Genomic DNA, 18,906 nt, shown 5'->3' with positions numbered 1-18,906 from the left:
GTAAGTAAGATATTGACGCTAATACCATCAAGGTATAGATGGAAGTAGGTCTCTTTTCCAATAACACACAGAAACTCATAAATCTTCGAGAGATGTTCGTGAATTTGGATGTTGATGTGTGTAACGCGCAGGGTAACGCGTTATCGGGTTCTCACGCATTTACCGGATGTATGACTTGTGTATGGTCCTCATGGTTTAGTTCATCGCGATTTGAGCAAATGCCACCGAAAAATGTCTGAGTTTCTACAATCCGTCTGATTGAAGTGGATGGAACTATGTGAATGAGAAGTTTAGAATCAAATGGTTTGAAAGATCTCAGTAGTCAGTATCCTATCGCTATCTCTGTTCGTTGTGCTCTCGCGCGCTTATCTCTCACACGCTCGCACTCGCTGGGATTTACTATACCTAAATTTTTTAACTTCTAAGACGTCTGCCACTATTAAAGCTACACTTAATATCGTCTGCCAGGATATATTTTAAAGTAGTGACAAAAAGAGGAATTTTTTAATGTATAATTTTTATACGGCCCTCATGGTTTAGTTCAGGGGTGTTTTTCTCTACATTGGGGGCCGTCTGTCGCCCCCAACGCTGCACTTGATATCGTCTGCCATAGCGTATTTGAAAACTATGGGAAAAATGGCATTTCTGGACATAAATCTTTTCCGTGGCCCTTATATAGTTTAGTAACTTAGTTGATCTCCAAAAGAATCACATTTCAGCGCCGCCCTCAAGTTAATGCTGCCACTTACGACTGGCAGACTGGTGATTTTATTACTAGTTTTCAACGTACTTTCAGCGTGTATTGTCGAATTTTTTGTCGCTTATGGTTTAGTTACTATGTACGCTGCCTCCCGGTCTAAATGTAGGTATAGGTAAAGTGCCTAGGTACCTTAGTTCAATACAGTAAATGACGCTTCTCCATGCAGTAGGTAAACGAAATATATGAATGTATACCCCTCCAGGAAATTAATTAATACAATTTCACTATAATTGGTATTTATGTCAAGTACAGTAAATAATATCGATCTACGTACAAGAGACAGAAAATAAAGAAACACCATTGAGTGTGAAAGTGGATGTTGCTGGTTGGCATGGGTTGGGTGGAATGCAGTGGGGTGTGCCATATATAAACCGCATTAAAGAACAAATTTTAGTTGATTATGACATCAAATTATGTGCTATTAAAAATATGAGTTCGCAAAATATTTGTTGTTGTGCGTTATTGGTGAGTGTCGATTTATTTTTGAAAATACGAATAATAGTGCATTGTTCTGATAAAAAAATTAACAAAATTTGGAAAAGTGTATCAATTTCTCTTTATATTTTAAAATAGTAAAGCTACCAATAAAAACGTGATCGCGGTTTAATCAAATAGAAACTTAACTATAAAACGATAGTAAAAGTGTAATGGTAATTGCGATTTTAACTCTTTGGAATACGCAACCTTGACTTTCACCGTTTATAACGGTCCTCAAATTTAATTAAATGGGAAATTTTTTGTTAGGTACAAATTTCAATGTTAAATTAATGCGGTTACCTAGATTTTTGTATAAATGTTTGAAATTTGAATTTAATTTACAAAATGTGGTGTCCTCTTATGTAAGAAATGTTAAAACCTGCCGGAAACTTTCTCGAATTTAAATATGTGTATTTATTCCTATTATCAAATTAAAATATTGACGATACCTTGAAGATTCTTTTCTTAACATTTCAATTTTTGCCATTGTATAGTTTAATATTTGAAATAAAAAGATTATTTGAATGTAAAAAAGAGGGGACAATTCATGAAATTTAGACCATAAAGATTCAGGTACCTACGTATTGTCAATTAATATTTATGGTCTGTTTCACAAAACATTATTCAGGTTAACCATTTATTGCAAATATTGGAATGTTACTGCATTTTTTAATCATTGATTAACCACGATCATCGCTTGTGAAAATGTGCATTAATTATAGTTTTATAAATTTAGTTTTCAGGTTACCTACATTGCTATCTAATCATAATTGTCAATACTTCTCCCAGGAAAGTTGTAGAAACGTTCTACCCTAGTGAAAAACAAGGGGTTGTGTTTTTTCTTGTTTCAACCAAGCCCAATTCAGATATATAGGTAATTCATTAATGTGCCGGTTTCGCCATGTTGATATAACCTTTGTGTTTGGAAATCAATCGTTACATTACGTACATTACGTGATTAAACTTTCTTGGAAAGCTTAGGGAGCACCGCATAACCGTTAGACCATACTTAGTAAGCTGCACATTAGCCTGCATCACATAGTTGCTCACAATCATAGTGCTTTTACACTAAGCTAAAGCAAACGATGAACTTGCGAGAAAATAAATGATTGCGACTAAATTTAATAAATTTAGATTTACACTGTTTTAGTTATTAACATTTAGGTGGTTTTTCATACCTCAGAGGTATCAGATGGATACACATACTTAACTGTCAAATAGAGTTAATGAACGATACAATGAAAACCCGGACTTAAAAGTGTTAAGTGCCTTAATTTTGTCATTTATTTTATGTAAGTAACTCTTTGTGACGTGTATAATAAAGATTGCAGAAGCTAAAATTTAGTGCATCTAATTTATGACACTTGAGCAGGAAGTGTCTTACTTATCTTCAGTCATACCATTTCGTTGAAGGTTGTATAGTGCACACACCTAGTAATTGAAAATAAAATTGGAAATATGAGTAATAGAGAAATGGATTAACCGTTAACATTTGGAATGCATAAATAAGTACCTCTGTAAGCATTCTTTTTCAAAGGTCGGTCAATTGTAAAACAGGTCTATAATTAGTTACCTATATACTATTAACATTTTTTGCTTGCATTGATCGGCATTGCAATTCATAGTGAGAACGTCCTTTTTTCTATAGCTACTGGATCCATAATTAGGAAAATAAGGGATTATAATAAAGTCGGAGTAATTTTTGATTTTTGACGAACATCGCTTTTTTTTAAAAAAACTGATCCTTGTGATTTTTTGCCAATTTTACAGTTTCATACCGTCCAGGTGTCTTAACGAAAATGGTAAAACTACGACAGAGTTATTGTACTTGTGGAAGTTAGTGGAGATCATTTCTATAGCAACACATTGGTTAGTTTAAGCCTTTTGGGGACTTTTATTAATTTTTAAACCCGATTTCTCGGTAACTAATCGATTCATTAAAAAAGAATAAAAACAGTTGTGTAAGTACCCTTTATTTGACCCCTCGTCGTATTTAAAAATTTGTGGAGAGTTGCAACACTTAGCATAGGTTAAAGTTAGTTAAGCTTAAAGTTGCAAACATTATTTTTGTATAAAAATTGACTACCCTGGATATATACATTCACCGGTTTTTGGATTTTTGCCAGAGCATTTATTTTGCCAATTCTTAGGGGAGTAAAACTTTTCGTGGTACATCTTGTGTTTCTGTTCTATTTTAATTGATCACCAATGCTTGCAACTTTTTTAGAGCCGCTAAAATGGCCAGACATTTAATGAAGAGCGAAAGATTTAACTGGAGCTTTTTTATGAATCTCAGTCAGAATTTCTGTCAATCTATCCATCTGTCAGCCTTTCGTCAGTTCTGGCGTATGATGAGTTCAGATCTCCGTGTCTCATACGTTCTAAGTAGTTGCTATTAATTTTTACCAGGGGTAAATACTCAAGAGCTTCATTTTTTATCGGATAATTTTACTTTTACACGAAAGTTTTGTTGTAACGGAAAAAGTTCGAAATCAAACGCGTGATTGCGACAGCTTTAGCATTTTTTTTTTATGTTAATACAGGTTGGTATGGCAGTGAGCTTGCCAGAACCAAAATTACTGTAACGTAAATTTCATTGATTTATTAGATTTATTAATGAATTTATAACAGTCTTGCACATAAATTTATAACAGCTAAATTTATCACATATTAATGCGGACTTCACTAATAATCATTTCGGCATCGATGTAGGAACTTCCATTAATTACGCTTCATTTTGCTTGTTCTAGAAGAGTATAGAAGGCTTTAATTCCTTATCCCCAATGGTTCTTCTTTTATGGACTTGATGGCACCCCAATGTCTGGGATACATTACCTTACCCTTTGGTATCCAATGTTAAATGTACCAATGTGCCAAGTAGGTACTACAAAATCAGTCGATTATTACATATTTCATTTTGCCGAATAATTTTTTAGAACAGGTTAAAATAAATAATAAATTAATAATTAGCTGGAATTTTCAACTGCTTGCTTGTTATTTTAAATAACACAATACTATTTCTTTTTGCTCTCCGGTGTTGATTGGGACTGAGATAAAAATGGGAATTGAAAAGAAGTTTGAATGAAAATATTTGTGCGTAAGTAAACACGATTAAAATGCACCTTTTGATTTGTGACGTCGGTGTCATGCTGCCAGACTTTTTCATCACAAAAAAGTATGCAAATTCGAGTTTGAAGCGCAATAAAAAAATAACCATTCGACAGGCATAAAAAAATTTTAAATGGTTTTGCAAACCAATTTTTGAGTACAAATAAGCGTAAAATCTTATTTTGCAAAAATGTCAACTTTCTTATTTATAGAAATACTTTTTTGAAATTTTAACCAAAGATTCTTCTAGTAAAAGCAAACATATCGCATAAGATCCTTATTTATAAGAATCTTTATCTTAACTTATTTTTATGGGCACGTCATTCGGATATGCTTATAGTTGAGAGTAGTATATCACAATTTCGTTTCGGTTGATCTTCTTTGGTAATTAGGGTGCAGATGTGTTGGTTATGTGTGCAATGTCCGATGCAAAGGCGGTTAATGATAATTTTTATTGCTTCCTTGATAGCATAAAGCTCGGTGGTGTTTTGTATATGCTATATTTTTTAAGCTTAAATGCTATGGAGTTTGTGTCATGTATAGGACTGCCGCTAACTCCATTTTCGTAACCATACGTGAAGATTGACTGAAATGCTTGATATTGTGCTACTGTTGTCAAATATTGTGGTTTTAGTCCAGTCAGTAGAGGAAGGGGACAAATAAGACTTTCAACCTTTGCCCTGCAAGGGGTGGTGTAGTAGTAATTTTTTAATATGTTGTTGAGGTCTGGGCCTTAAAACAAAAACATTGTTTTCGACCTTAAGGGTTAATTCGCGCAGTCATCTTGAATGAAAGGTATACAAACAATCGATTTTTTCAAAATATCTCCACAGTGGTTAATATTACGAAAAAAGGGTTCAAAAGTTAAAGAATACATTTCTCACATTTTTTTTGTAAATGAACTTTTTTTGTACTTCTAATATGTTCCGAGCGGCGGAAAAATGAACATTATTAATTTTGTGTTCTTTACCTTTTATTTGAACCCGTTTTTCGTAAGATCAACCACTGCGGAAGCGGAGTTATTTTGAAAAAAACTATTTTTTGTATTTTTCATCCAAGATGACGGTGCGAGCGGTCGTTCTCCACAGTCGAAAGTATGGTTTTTATTTCAAGGCCCAAACCTCAAAAACATACAACACCACCTTTTGTAGCGCAAAAATCCCTACTGATTGAGTCCATTGCGAACTGCAAAATACGAGTATAGGTACCTATCTTTGAGGCAATGAAAGTATGGCAGCATTAATTTCCAGAAATGTGTAAATGTGTTGTAGTATGAAACAGACTTCGTTTACGCCGCATGAACGTAGTGGATAGGTTCTATCCGATTGCAGGGTTGAAATTCGATCAGATGCAATACTCAATGGGACACGGTCAACTCGCCAAGGGCGACTCGCCCCCGAACCACTCGCCACCGACCGACTAGCCAATGGGACAACTCGCCAACGTGACAACTCGCCAAAGGGACAACTCGCCAACGCGACAACTCGCCAACGGGACAACTCGCCACTGCGACAACTCTCCAACGAAATATTTTCCCTGTTTGTATCATACAAATGCATCCCACAAATGCAATAGTCAATTTCCCTAATTTTGTAAAAAAATTAAAAAAGTTTATCAAAAAATTGTAGACACGACACATTAAACAGGGAAAAATATTTCGTTGGCGAGTTGTCGCAGTTGGGAGTCGTCCGTTGGCGAGTTGTCGCGTTGGCGAGTCGTCCCGTTGGCGAGTCAGTCGGTGGCGAGTGGTCCGGTGGCGAGTTGACGCGTACCGTGGCAAATGTACCTAGGTTTTAATTTTAACGTAGCGGATTCCCTACATCGCATCCGATCGAAAGTTACGGCGTAAACGTATAGTCCTCAGAGACTAGAAAAGGTCGAGTTGGGACTGTGTGAGGAACTACACTATTTCATCGGTAAACAGTGGTCGAATGGCCCACATCATTCATTCGAATTCATTCATTTAGGCTCACTAATGTCTTTCCAAGATATTTAAGAATTTACGGATTTCGTTTTTGGCAAGTAGGTAGGTACCTGAAAACAGTTGACTACTCATTGTTTCTACATTATAAATACAGTGTGTTCCAGATCGGGTGGGATTGCATGGGTAACTTTGTTATTATTAAGGATAGAGAATTGGTTAAATGGGCAATGTTTTGCAGTTTTAGATGCTTATTTAAAATTTCCTGTTGGAAATTCAAAATGTCGCATAGGTTCGACGTAAATTCAAAAAAACTAAAATTGGTCATTTCCTTGAATGTCTTATATCATCGAAAGTATAAAGCCGGGCTCAGACGACTCGTGTACTTGGCGAATACACAATTATTTGCGTACTTAGGAAGTATACGAGCTTGGCGAGTTGCGATGGCAAGCAGGGCACTCACACGACGTGTACATTGTACAAGTACGCGAGGGCGAATATTTGGGGCGAACATATGTAACACTTGTATCCTTTTCCAGGCATCATTAACTGCATTTCGATTGTCATGGTCTTTGTGTTTAGCCATCCAAATGACCGGCTCATTTTCATAAAAAACAAGAAATTCCAACACAATCTCATTTGTCCACTCCATTTCAATAAAAAAAGAAAAAAAAAACGTCTGTACGCTTCCGTCTTTAACTAAAAACTAAATTAATAATCGCACTAAAGGCAAATTATTTGTGCATTCCGTTTGAGCGCCTCTACAAGTATAGATAAGTATGTACTTGGCAAGTGTGCGAATAATCGTGATCCCTTTGACTCGGACCAATTTTACCGACAAGAAATGGAAAACTAACGAGTGACAATTAATTGTACAAGTAACCCACTCACACGACATGCCAAGTATACGAAAGTAACGATTATTCGCCAAGTACACGAGTCGTCTGAGCCCGGCTTAAGAGATATAAAAAAAAGTTTTATATAAAAGTTACTGTCTTTGATACGTTTAATTTAGAATTGATGTCAAAAAAATTCAAGATGGCTACTTTTGAGGAACATTTACCAACTTCCTAAAGTTAAATAGGCGCCATATGGGATTTTTAGATTACTTGATAGATTTTTTAATTCTCTTTTCAACGAGCCATCATAACATAAGATTGAAAATAAGATACCAGTTATATCAACGGTTTTTATATTTTAATTAAGTAGGCTGTGATGAATTAAAAAAAAACAAAACAAAATCTATTCGAGGCAACAAAACAATGAAAATAATTACATCAGATGTTTAAAAAATCAGGGACGCACTCATGAGAGGGGGGGTTTGGGCATTACAACTCCCTCCAAAATTTTATATAAGCATTAGGTCTAGAAAAATTTGATTTTTATAACATCACTTATTGACTTATTATCCATACTTACATACCTACAAATGGTGGTATAACTACAAACTATCCCCTCGAAGAAAGTCATGCCATTATCCAGTTAAAGACATTTCAAGACACTTCGCGTTATTTTACACAATGTATTACCATTGATGCATTGTCCCAGGTCACATTTTGTAGGTGGTTTATCCGCAAGAATATCGAAACTAACAGTTTTACCAGTCCGAGTATATGGACAGATGAATCTTATTTTTCTAACTGCGAAGTGTTCAAATCGACATTATGAACACTACTCGTCACAGGAAAACCTACATGTTGTAGTTTCACGCCGAAATCAAGTAATATTTTTTTTTAATTAATGTATTTTATGGCATAATGGGAAGTCATGTAATTGGACCGGTAATCTTCGATGGATCTTTAACTGCTCACCATTATTTACAAATTCTCCAATAAACTTCCTTAAAGGATTTTTCTCGACAACGTATGTTTCGAAGGAAGGGTTAGTTTATGCTAGCTACCAACAAACTGGCTGCTCAGGTCACAATTCACGAATTATGTACAGTACATTAAATTATAAAAGTAAGTACTTAATTAAAAAATAAAAGTAAAGTGGAGTAGCTACCACTACAATAATAATCATCAATGGCAACACGTTGCCTAAACTAAACTGTCTTGAAGTGTGTTTCACTAATAATGGCCAGTATTTTAAACATCTGGTGTAATTATTTTCATTGTTTTGTTGCCTCGAATAGATTTTGTTTTGTTTTTTTTTATTCGTCACAGACTACTTGATTAAAATACAAAAACCGTTAATATAACTGGTATCTTATTTTCAATCTTATGTTATAATAGCTCGTTGAAAAGAGAATTTAAAAATCTATCAAGTAATCTAAAAATCCAATATGGCGCCCATTTAACTTTAGGAAGTTGGTAAATGTTCCTCAAAAGTGGCCATCTTGAATTTTTTTTTGACATCAATTCTAAATTAAGCGTATCAAAGACAGTCACTTTTATATAAAACTTTTTTTTATATCTCTTATACTTTCGATGATATAAGACATTCAAGGAAATGACCAATTTTAGTTTTTTTGAATTTACGTCGAACCTATGCGACATTTTGAATGGAAATTTTAAATAAGCATCCAAAACCTCAAAACATTGCCCATTTAACCAATTCTCTATCTTTAATAATAACAAAGTTACCCATGCAATCCCACCCGATTTGGGACACACTGTATACTGTCAGACAAATATGTGTTTTGGTGTTAACAAACAATCCCAACAAACAAATACCACAGATAAAATACCGCATCTGCATTATGGTTGTACCTATTTAGTAAAACTGCATTTGGTTGGCAATCTGTTGGGTATTTTATATGTGCAAATACCAACATTGCCTTTGACACCTATGAACAAACAAAAACCATGACAAAAACTTCCGCTAATCTCTGGAAGACATGAAAATGGTGGTTGTTTGTTCACATTAAAAGACATGTTTTAATAATCTACATACAAATTTAAACCATAACAGATTAACGGCTTTCGTATTGTTCACTAAAAACGAAATGAAGTTAAATTTAAATGATATGTGAATCAGCGCAGCATTGTACAAAACTTTGCTATTTTAACCTTTTTCTATACCTCTTCTAATAACTGAGATATCAATGATCATTGAATATTGATATACCTACGGACACATTGTAAGGGGCGATCAAAAATGAGTGACGGTCGAGTCGCCTTTCAAGTTCAAGTTTCCTATGTAAAAAAAATTCCAAAGGTGACTCGACAGCAACTCATTTTTGATCGTATTATAGTATCTCGTGCTGTCATACTATACCTATTACCACAGATTTAAAAGTATATTTAAATCTGTGCTATTACCATTGAATAAGTTCACTGCTATTACCTATACCTGAGAGAGGATGATGCATTATTCACCTATTGATCTAATTGAATTGCATAGTTGTGAGTCAAATCCATTACCTACACCGTTTTGTTGGATGCATGATAATTAACTCAATCTGCATTCTCTTTCTTTATGTTGACAACTTTCTTTGTTCATTAATAATTAATAGATAGTTTTAACGGTAGATAGTAAAAGTAGATCGAAGAGTTGTGAGATCGAATCTAATTTATTTTACAATTCACCGATTATTATACTTGTTTCTTTTTGATGATTTATTAAAATTGGCACCCATACGGTACCTACGGGCTACGGCTTTAGAAAGTTATACTAATGCCATTAAAACAATATAATCCAATTTTCTAATTTACACCTGAATTGTTTTGATCTTGTTCTTTGATTCGAATGCTTTACGAATGGTAACTAATTATTTACGCATAGATCGGACCTCAAGGTGAAAGTTTATATCATCACTCATATAAAACTATATGACGTCTTATTAACGAAATTAGCCGGTAGATAATTAAATCAGATTTTACAAATGAAATGTTGTAAATTAACTATCTCAGAATTCGAAATATGAAAACATCACGAAACACAGTTATTAGAAACTCTCTTATAGTAGGAGAGCTGGTAGACATTTTTGGGTAGGTCTTTGAGGCAGGCTGAAAACTCCTCCAATAATACCCAAACACAGAAATGCAGACCTGGCTGAGGAGTAACGGGGCTAACACTTTGCCACGCGCCTTCAAAGTTTGAAAAAAATAAACCGATACAACGAAATATCGAAGGATCCTCAGTAGTCAGTATTAGAATCACTTTCAACGACAGTTTATTTTAATCTAACATAATACATTTTATAGTTAAAAAAATGCATCAAATTCATGTCTTGGTCATTGAGAATAATAATGTAATAATGTATATTTTGCCCAACGAATGAGTATCCAATTAACGGACAAAATCCATATAACAAATACACAAGCAAGTACAGTAACAAAAAGAGAAATTTAAATATATGAGTAGAATAACAATAAATTTAAAAATACACTATACAACAAAGACAAAAAATATTTAACATTTCTTATAATATTAATTATTAACAATGAAAATCTAAAAATTGAAGAGTAAGCTTTTTCCCAACGATATGTTTTGATCAAAATCCATGTGGTTGGCAAAAATAGATCAAAATCCATGTATTGGTCATTGAGATAATGCTTTTGGTCTTTTTCCCAACGATCTTGGTGCAGAAATAACGATTTTGACGTGTTTTGATCAAAATCCATATGGTCGCCATAAATAGATCAAATTCATGTTTTGGTCATTGAGATCATGCTCTTGGTCTTTTTCCCAACGATCTTGGTGCATAAATAACGATTTTGACGTGTTTTGATAAAAATCCATGTGGACGCCATAAATAAATCAAATTCATGTTTTGGTCATTGAGATCATGCTCTTGGTCTTTTTCCTAACGATCTTGGTGCATAAATAACGATTTTGACACGTTTTGATCAAAATCCACTTGGTCGCCAAAAATGCATCAAATTCATGTCTTGGGCATTGAGATAATCGTACTGACGGTCACATCATGAATAAGGACAGTTGTTTCATTTGTGAAAGACCTGTGGTTGTAGAGAAATGTACTACAGTAAGGGAACGAGGTATCGCGTAATTGATTGAACAGAGCAAAATACTTATGAAAAGAAGCCAAAAAGTCCTTAGATCCGTATACTAAGTGTTTCAGAAATAGAGTTGATTTTGTGTCTTAATTTAAATATTTCGGTTTTTACATTTGCTTCAAGGAGCTGAATTGTCTGTGTGTAAGTGAAAGGAGGGCACGTAGAGCACAGTTGAATCAAATGTAGCAGAACATAAATATTTAAATTAAGAAAAAATTTCACTCTATCTCTAAAACACTTAGTTTACTGGTCTATGTTTACTAAGAGTTTCGGACTTCTTTTCATGAGCACTATATGTGGATAAAATATCGGACCTTTTTTTGAAACACCCTGTATATTGTGTATAACTTGCGCAGATAATGCGCATTGTTTTAAATCGAATTTGTAGCCAGCAAAATTAAAAAACCATTAAAGCAGACGAGAAAACGTACACTATTCTATGACTGGAATTTAAGGATTCCCTCACAGCGATAGCCACGAGAAGAGGAAATGATGAGGCTCTCCGAAGAATCAACCTTGTTTCTGATCTCTGTGCAGAAGAAGGTCGATACCATCGGACCTGCGCCAAGCTGTTTTTGAAACCTACTCTAAGTTGTAAGACAGGTTTGACTATTTTTTGCCAATACACTTTGTTATGTCTTTTTTTTGTAAATGCCCCATATCCTTTACAAGTAGTTCAAACTACTTAGGATTTTGGCAATATTTCTTAGTTTCATTATGTGCTGATTTTTTTTTGTATTCTGCTATATAACAGAAACATAAATATACTATTATTATATTTTTATTATTATTATATCCACGGTTGCTAAAACATTCCACTATCTCAAAGAGCACCTTCTTTTCCTCCAAGCCATTAGGACATGCGACACCACATCTGCATTTTTTCGCAAGCTTTTCGCTAGGATGCGTTGTTTAAGAGTTGTTAGCGAAAAACTGAAGAAAATCCGAAAATTTCGACGTTTTTGGGGCATCAAAAGTTATGCTTAACCCCTGGAAGGGTAGAAACTCGGATTTAGTCTCATTTATGAAAATTAGTGCATTCTATTTAAAATAAACAATTAAAGTGTGAGTGAATTTCCGGTATAAATGAAAATTTGAAACAGGAGAGTTAAATAACTATCTCTTTTTAGAAATGTATTGTCGTTAGTTTGTTTTCGCTCGTCATTGGACACTTTCTATTTTGATAGTGTGGAATGTAGATTTTTCATCTGTGGCAGAGATGGGAATTTCCTTAGATCAATTTCGAGCATTCTGCCGATTACTCCGACTTAGGTTTTCCTGTAGTTTTCCTAATTCGTAAGGTAAATACCGGAGTAGGTAGTAGCACAGACATAGTATATGTTGTCTGTGGTAGTAGAGAAAAACTTGACCGTTTCTCCATCCCGTTATTCTATCTGCAAACTATATTTCGCGTGTTCTTTTCGTCACGTATCTCTTCTGTTGATGTGCTTGGTTGAATAAAATGTGTAAGGCGCCAGGTTTTCAAGCTACTACTACTTTTCTTATCGCTGACCCGTGTCGGTCATTTAGTAACCTGTACGCAAATGTCTAGGACGAAAATTGAACACTTAGGCGGAATTCTTCTTTCCTGGAAAATTAGTTCTCGGGATGCTATTTACCTAATACGACCAGGTTCAACGGATCTCACTTCCCGAATATTTTATTCAAGAAAGCTTGGTAGAAATCGATTCGACTCTCGATGGAAGTTGCTTTCAGAGGGAATGTTATTTCTCTGGAGAGAGTGCGCTGACACTATTTTCTTTAAATTAGTATTGATTTCAATTCACTGAGTTATGGTCGTAAATATGAAGGGATCTCAGAATTAGTGATGTAGATTGTAAAATAACGATTTGTAAGTTACATAAAAAACGGTTATATTACGCGTAACTTACAAGAGGTCGGTTTTTTATGTAATTTATGTCTTTTATGAAATTTACGTAACTTACGTTTTTTATGTAAAAAACCGTAATTTTTGTAAGTTACATAAATGTAATACCTATTTGATACATTTTGATCGGTACTACCACAGACCATCAATGGTACTACCAACGTAAACGATTCACCGTTGAATCTAGTTTGGTTTAATGAAGATGATACAGCATCTAATTCGCGATCTGGAATTTCTTCCACGAAATACCTACTGCTTGGGTATTTTATTTAATACACCAAAATATATAATTTAACGAGTGTTTTTGTTTTCAAACACTCACAAAATTCAAAAAGGTTTATGAAATATTCAAAAAAACATAAAAAACATAAATGACAGGTAATTTTAGAAAAATATTTGTAAATTACGTAAAAAACATAAATTACTGGTGATTTTACTGTAAAATTACGTTTTTTTTTAAAAAAATGGTAAGTTACATAAATTACATACAATACATAAAAAACATAAACAATTGGTAATTTTACACGTAATATTACGCACTTAAAAAAACGTGTAATTTAACATCACTACTCAGAATTGAGTACATAGGTACCATCTACCTATTCCAGTTTTAGGGTCGAGTTTTTATACGCGAATTATTCTCCAAGTAAAGTTTTCATAAGGACGAATACACGGGGCGCATCTTCAACATTAAGAAGTTGAGCGAATAGGTAGGCATGTGGGGCGAATCTTTAGGTGGGAATATTCCAAAGGCGAATTTTCGTGGACGAATGTACCAGACCGAGGTAAACTTTTTGATGACGAATATTGCGAGGGCGAATACTCTACCACTGAATTGATAACTATCTATAAATTCAATTATTCTACGTATCAAATTAATTTCTACTGAGTGCGAATGGATGTTTCTTGCGCGAACGTACCGAGAGTCAGTCTTCAAGGAAAGAATACTTCGGATCAATTCTAGAGGATACTGGCACGTGGTGGTGGTAGACCCAGTCTTTATACTGGTAAGATATTCATCTGAAATCTATTGAACAAAGATTTCTTACATATCAGATTTTCCAACAATATTGCAGCAAGGGCAGGTGCATCTTGTCAGTGATTTACAATACTCTTATTGCAATATTGCTTTCCCTTGGAGCGTGGTTGTTGGGGTAGTTAGAAGAGTCACTTAGAACACACGATCCAAGTTTTGGCGTATTGTCAAAACGTGTAGCAACTCACACAACTCTTTTTTTTAATATACAATAGTATATGGAAAGTTTAGAGTTTTTTTATAATTCAATTTAATTAATTGAACCTCATCAACAGTTGACCACAGATTTCTAGTTTTGTTCTCATCTCGCAGTTTGGTCTTCATCAACGCTCGGACCATTCTATTAAAATCGTTTGTCGATCAGTAATGAATGTATCGGTAATTAACATGATATTTTAAATATTTTAATTAGCGATAAATGCAGTAGATTGCAGTATATGTATGCTTTCGTTTATCATATTTTCAAATATCAAGGTGTTACAGTTTTGCGACCACTTAAGATTGTCCTCATTTGACTTAACCTTTGAATATAAATATTTTATATTCAAAGACTTAACGCAATCGGATGCATTGTAGCACCTACATTAGGTTTCAACGGTTTTTCCTTGGTTTAATATGAATCATGAAACACTCCTTCTATCAATGACCAATTTTTTTCTTCAGCTCTATAACTTTTAATAACCTATTGGATAAGGACGCCAATTTGTAAATCATATGGGTAGGTCTAGTTCAGATTAGTAACCGGATTTAGAGATTTATTATTATGCATTGAATTATTAGCTTTATGTAGGTCAGTCTCTAAAATGCAAACAGACCCAACGAAAACTTTTGACCTGTTCGTTGCAGATTAAATATTTTTAAAATATACCGGTATCCATCGTATTATAAAATTACATGTTTAAAAAAATTCAATGCTCAAATCTAGTAATTACATCTACTTATGAAATTTTTAGACCAACCAAAAACGAAAATAAAGTATCCAAATCTCTAGAAAATTAATTCGAAAGTTTGCTGAATGCGATCTGGCAGAAGTGAATAAACTTAAAATAAATAAAATTCCATTTTCATCTACAATATTTCGTACCATCGTTAATAGTAACTGTTTACCTTGTCACAAAGTCCTAAAAAGTCTTAAAAAGATTTTGCATGTTTAACAATTTCAAATGTATTCAACTTTCTTGTAGGCTGAAGGTGAAGGTGCAAATATATCCCATCGAAAACCTCCTCTAAAATGATTTATTACACTTAATGCTTCTGTAGTGACAATTAGAGGCCTCAAGAATAAATAAAAATGAAAAAAGGGGGCAAGTAACTTTAGCGCATTTTCCATTACTTAATCAGTGCTTCCCGAAAGGTCACGTAACGATCTATTTATGTGTACAAAGGCAAATAAGTTATGGCATAAATATTCTTATGAATAACCTGATGTTGGAAATATGCGATATGTTTGTCTTTACTAGAAGAATCTTTGGTTAAAATTACAAATAAGAAAGACGACATTGCGCAGTTTGGCCATGCCCACGTTATTCGTCAACATTTTTATTGCTTGAAGTGCCACAGTTATAAGCTGCCGAATGCAAAAAGAACAAACTAATTATCTTGAAAACTGTAGGAGTAGTTAAGGTCTCAGACGGACGGAGAAAGTGGCCATAATAACGCCTTCCAACATGAGTTGGAAAACGCGCTAAAAATATTGCACTATTAGACGTACTTTGAAGTTAGGAAAAAAATATGTTTTTAAAGTAAAATCCTTCCATTTTGCAGGCAGTGCTTACAGTTTCATGGGTCGAAGCACAACTTCCGCCTAGAATAACAGTACCAGGTGCTATTTTAGTTCAACCCAATAGGCCGCAGTTAAGGCCACACAGATTAAATCAAGACAATATACCACTTGCTGTACGTATACGGAAGCCAATCGCCAATGCACTTCCAATATCTATACCCATTCGTGAAGATAATGAAGATGATCAAAGTTTAGACGGAGACGATGATCTCGGCAGGCCCAACATACCTCCGCAACTAGCTACCCTTAAGCAATACTCCGAAGATGAACCGCCGCTCAAACCTATTCAATTTCGACCGGAGCGTCCCATTCCGCTTCCGGCACCTCGACCAAATTTAAGACACTTAGATGATGAGGCGCCAGTACTACGTCAACCAGCGAGACAACTACCGGTACCACCACCACAGGTATGGTTAACGAATATTAACTCAATTTTAACAGTGTTTTTCAGATTCAAGCCTCTCAACAACAAATCAGGCAAAAAGTGCGAGTTGTGGCAAATCCAAGGCCCGTTCAACAACACCATCACGAGGAAGATGACGGACGTCGCAATAAAAATCGTAAACCGCCCGTACAAATCTTACGTAAATATCGTAACGACAACGAGGACGGTAGTATAACTTGGGGATTTGAAAACGAAGATGGCACGTTTAAGGAAGAGACAATTGGGGCGGACTGTATTATACGCGGAAAATACGGATATATCGATCCAGAAGGAACGAGGCGAGAATATTCGTATGAAACGGGAAATAAATGCGATCCTTTAGATGAAGATCTGTCGCTTGAAGATGTACCTCAAAAGGGACCTTTGCTTAAACCCTCAAAGAACGCGTATAGTGGTCAAATTAAAATTTAAGCGAATTATGTACAAATGTTAATATGTTAGGAACTGTCGAGAACTATTATTATTGTTTTAGTTAGCGCCATATTGAAATTATACCATTTCGATAAAGTATTTTTTTCCCGTGGGTTGGGCTAGTGTCTTACTCCGAGAGAGACAGTTTGTTAAAAAAAATCTAAGAATCCTTTCCAGCTGCAACTCCCTGATCTGCTGAGGTGCTATTTGCAAGCTCGTCCAGGTTTTGTGATCTCTGCCTGGATCCTCACGCCAGCAGATAGTTTACTCCTACTGAGTGCTAGCAACTAGCTGGTTTTAGTCTCCGGCAAACTGGCTGGCTTCTTGGATTCTCTTAGTGCAGGGGTGACTCCCATACAGGTTTTCCCTCTTTTCTGAGCTGGCTTCTATCACTCCTCCAGATAGAGTTGCTGGCGCCCCACAGTAGGGTTCCGGCAAAGAATACTCTTTGGTTCCGGTCGGATTTGGGGATGTTTAGTGCCGGCCTTAATGAGGCGATTCACATTATCGGCTATCCCCTCATGGCTTGGCACCCACACGATTACGCCTAGCAATTTCTACTAATGTTGTGTGCCATTCCACGAGCAGCTTACAGGTCCGGGGAAAAGCTGCTAGAGCTTTGAGACTGTCCGAACAGCCTTTTGGCTACAATGGCCTATGGCAATGGCAAACCCGGCAATATCTATAACCTCTACTTGACATAGGTACTATAGGAGTGGATTCTAAAGCCATTGAGAGATCGTAATTCGGCTCTCTTATGCCTATTTTCCTTCGACTTGGAGCCATCTGTTATCTGTGTACTAGCATAAGGCTCCTTCCTCAAATTGTAGACTTCTTTATCCCGAATCAGCACTTTAAATGGTCTGTCGTGGCGATATTCGGGGTTAAGGTAGTCTGAAATCCTGTACTCAGAAATGTTAATTTTTGTACACTTCAAAGGTCCCCTCCCTGCTTCCTTAATCACCACTAGGTGAAGAGGGAGGAGGCCCAACATAACGTCCATGGCCGCTATAGTTGTAGTGGTCGTTGCTCCAGTAAATATTCACACGAAAGGCTATTCGTTGCAGCCTGTTTAGGTGACCCTGGGCTGCTTTTGCTTCTGCTTTGAACCACCAGGTAGGTCAAGATAGGTCGAATTACAATGCTGTAGAGCCAGAAGGAGAGGCGGGAATTTGGTCTCTATTTCCTCCCGATAAGTCGTCGATAGCTGATTAAGGCCGTGGTAGCCTTGTTGAACGCCATGTAGATGTGAGGCTGCCACAGTTAACCTCTTGTCCAGCACGACTCCTAAGTATCTGTATTCTCAAGTGTACTCCAACTCCCGCATGCCCAATCGTAGCTTTCGAAGACTAAGTCTTGTTCTCTTCGTAAAGGCGACTGTTTGTATCTTGCTCCGGGTGCACGTGCAGCCCCCGTGTGAGGCACCATTCCTGCACTGTAGCAAGGGCATACTCCATTAGGTCATACAAAGTGGCTTCCTGTTTGCCTTTCACAAAAATTGCTAGGTCGTCTAAATAGGCTACGCAGACAAAGTCTAGACCGGCTAGGAGGTTTATCAGTCCGTCCGTGACTAACCACCAGAGGAGAGGCGACACCTCCTTCCGGACAACCTCTGCTCTCGGCCCCAAGGACTGTTTCCGATCCCAATCTATAGTTTTAATCGCCCTGCTTTCTAACATGGCTTTAAGAAAAACTTTGTGTAAAAGCTCGATATCTTTGATTCTTGCTGCTTCATCAATGGAGTCATAATGTAGGGTAGTTGAATGCCCCCTCAATGTCCATGAGACAGACTAAGGCCAATTCTGTATCCAGCGTGCTTTTTTCAATCTTAGAGATGAGGTAAGGATAAAGGACGATAGACTGATACGTGCTTAAGCTCTTGGGTTGGTTCCTGGGCCGTTTGCCTGCTTTATGAAAACCACGTCTACACTTTCCTCCAGCCCTTGGGGATATGGCTATTAGGTAGTAGTAGTAGATTCGCCTCTGGATTCAAACATAATTCCTGAACGAATGATCCATAATTCAAAAGAATGAATCACTACAGTCAATTATTAACTCATTCAATCGCAATATTCGTGTCACATTTTAGCTTATTTTGCACATTCTGGCCGTATGC

At 35.8% G+C, this 18,906-nt stretch overlaps 1 protein-coding gene across 1 annotated transcript; it reads left to right on the top strand.

Annotated features, from left to right (window-relative positions):
- Window positions 1-1,125: 1,125 nt before the first annotated feature.
- LOC116164405 lies at window positions 1,126-16,868 on the top strand. Its single transcript, XM_031478582.1, has 3 exons — window positions 1,126-1,225; window positions 15,916-16,341; window positions 16,386-16,868. The coding sequence occupies exons 1-3, from the start codon at window positions 1,190-1,192 to the stop codon at window positions 16,788-16,790; spliced, it is 867 nt and encodes a 288-aa protein (XP_031334442.1). The 5' UTR covers window positions 1,126-1,189; the 3' UTR covers window positions 16,791-16,868.
- Window positions 16,869-18,906: the final 2,038 nt, after the last annotated feature.

The sequence above is a fragment of the Photinus pyralis genome, unplaced genomic scaffold (assembly GCF_008802855.1).
Source record: "Photinus pyralis isolate 1611_PpyrPB1 unplaced genomic scaffold, Ppyr1.3 Ppyr1.4_LG2, whole genome shotgun sequence".
Taxonomy (NCBI): Eukaryota; Metazoa; Arthropoda; class Insecta; order Coleoptera; family Lampyridae; genus Photinus; species Photinus pyralis.
This window is presented reverse-complemented; position numbering and strand designations above follow the sequence as displayed.

Bases quoted from the DNA above. Each gene is read 5' to 3' on its own strand.
- LOC116164405 (XM_031478582.1), top strand. From the start codon at position 1,190: ATGAGTTCGCAAAATATTTGTTGTTGTGCGTTATTG. The intron at 1,226-15,915 runs GTGAGTGTCGAT...TCCATTTTGCAG, and splicing joins TTTGTTGTTGTGCGTTATTG to GCAGTGCTTACAGTTTCATG. The intron at 16,342-16,385 runs GTATGGTTAACG...AGTGTTTTTCAG, and splicing joins TACCGGTACCACCACCACAG to ATTCAAGCCTCTCAACAACA.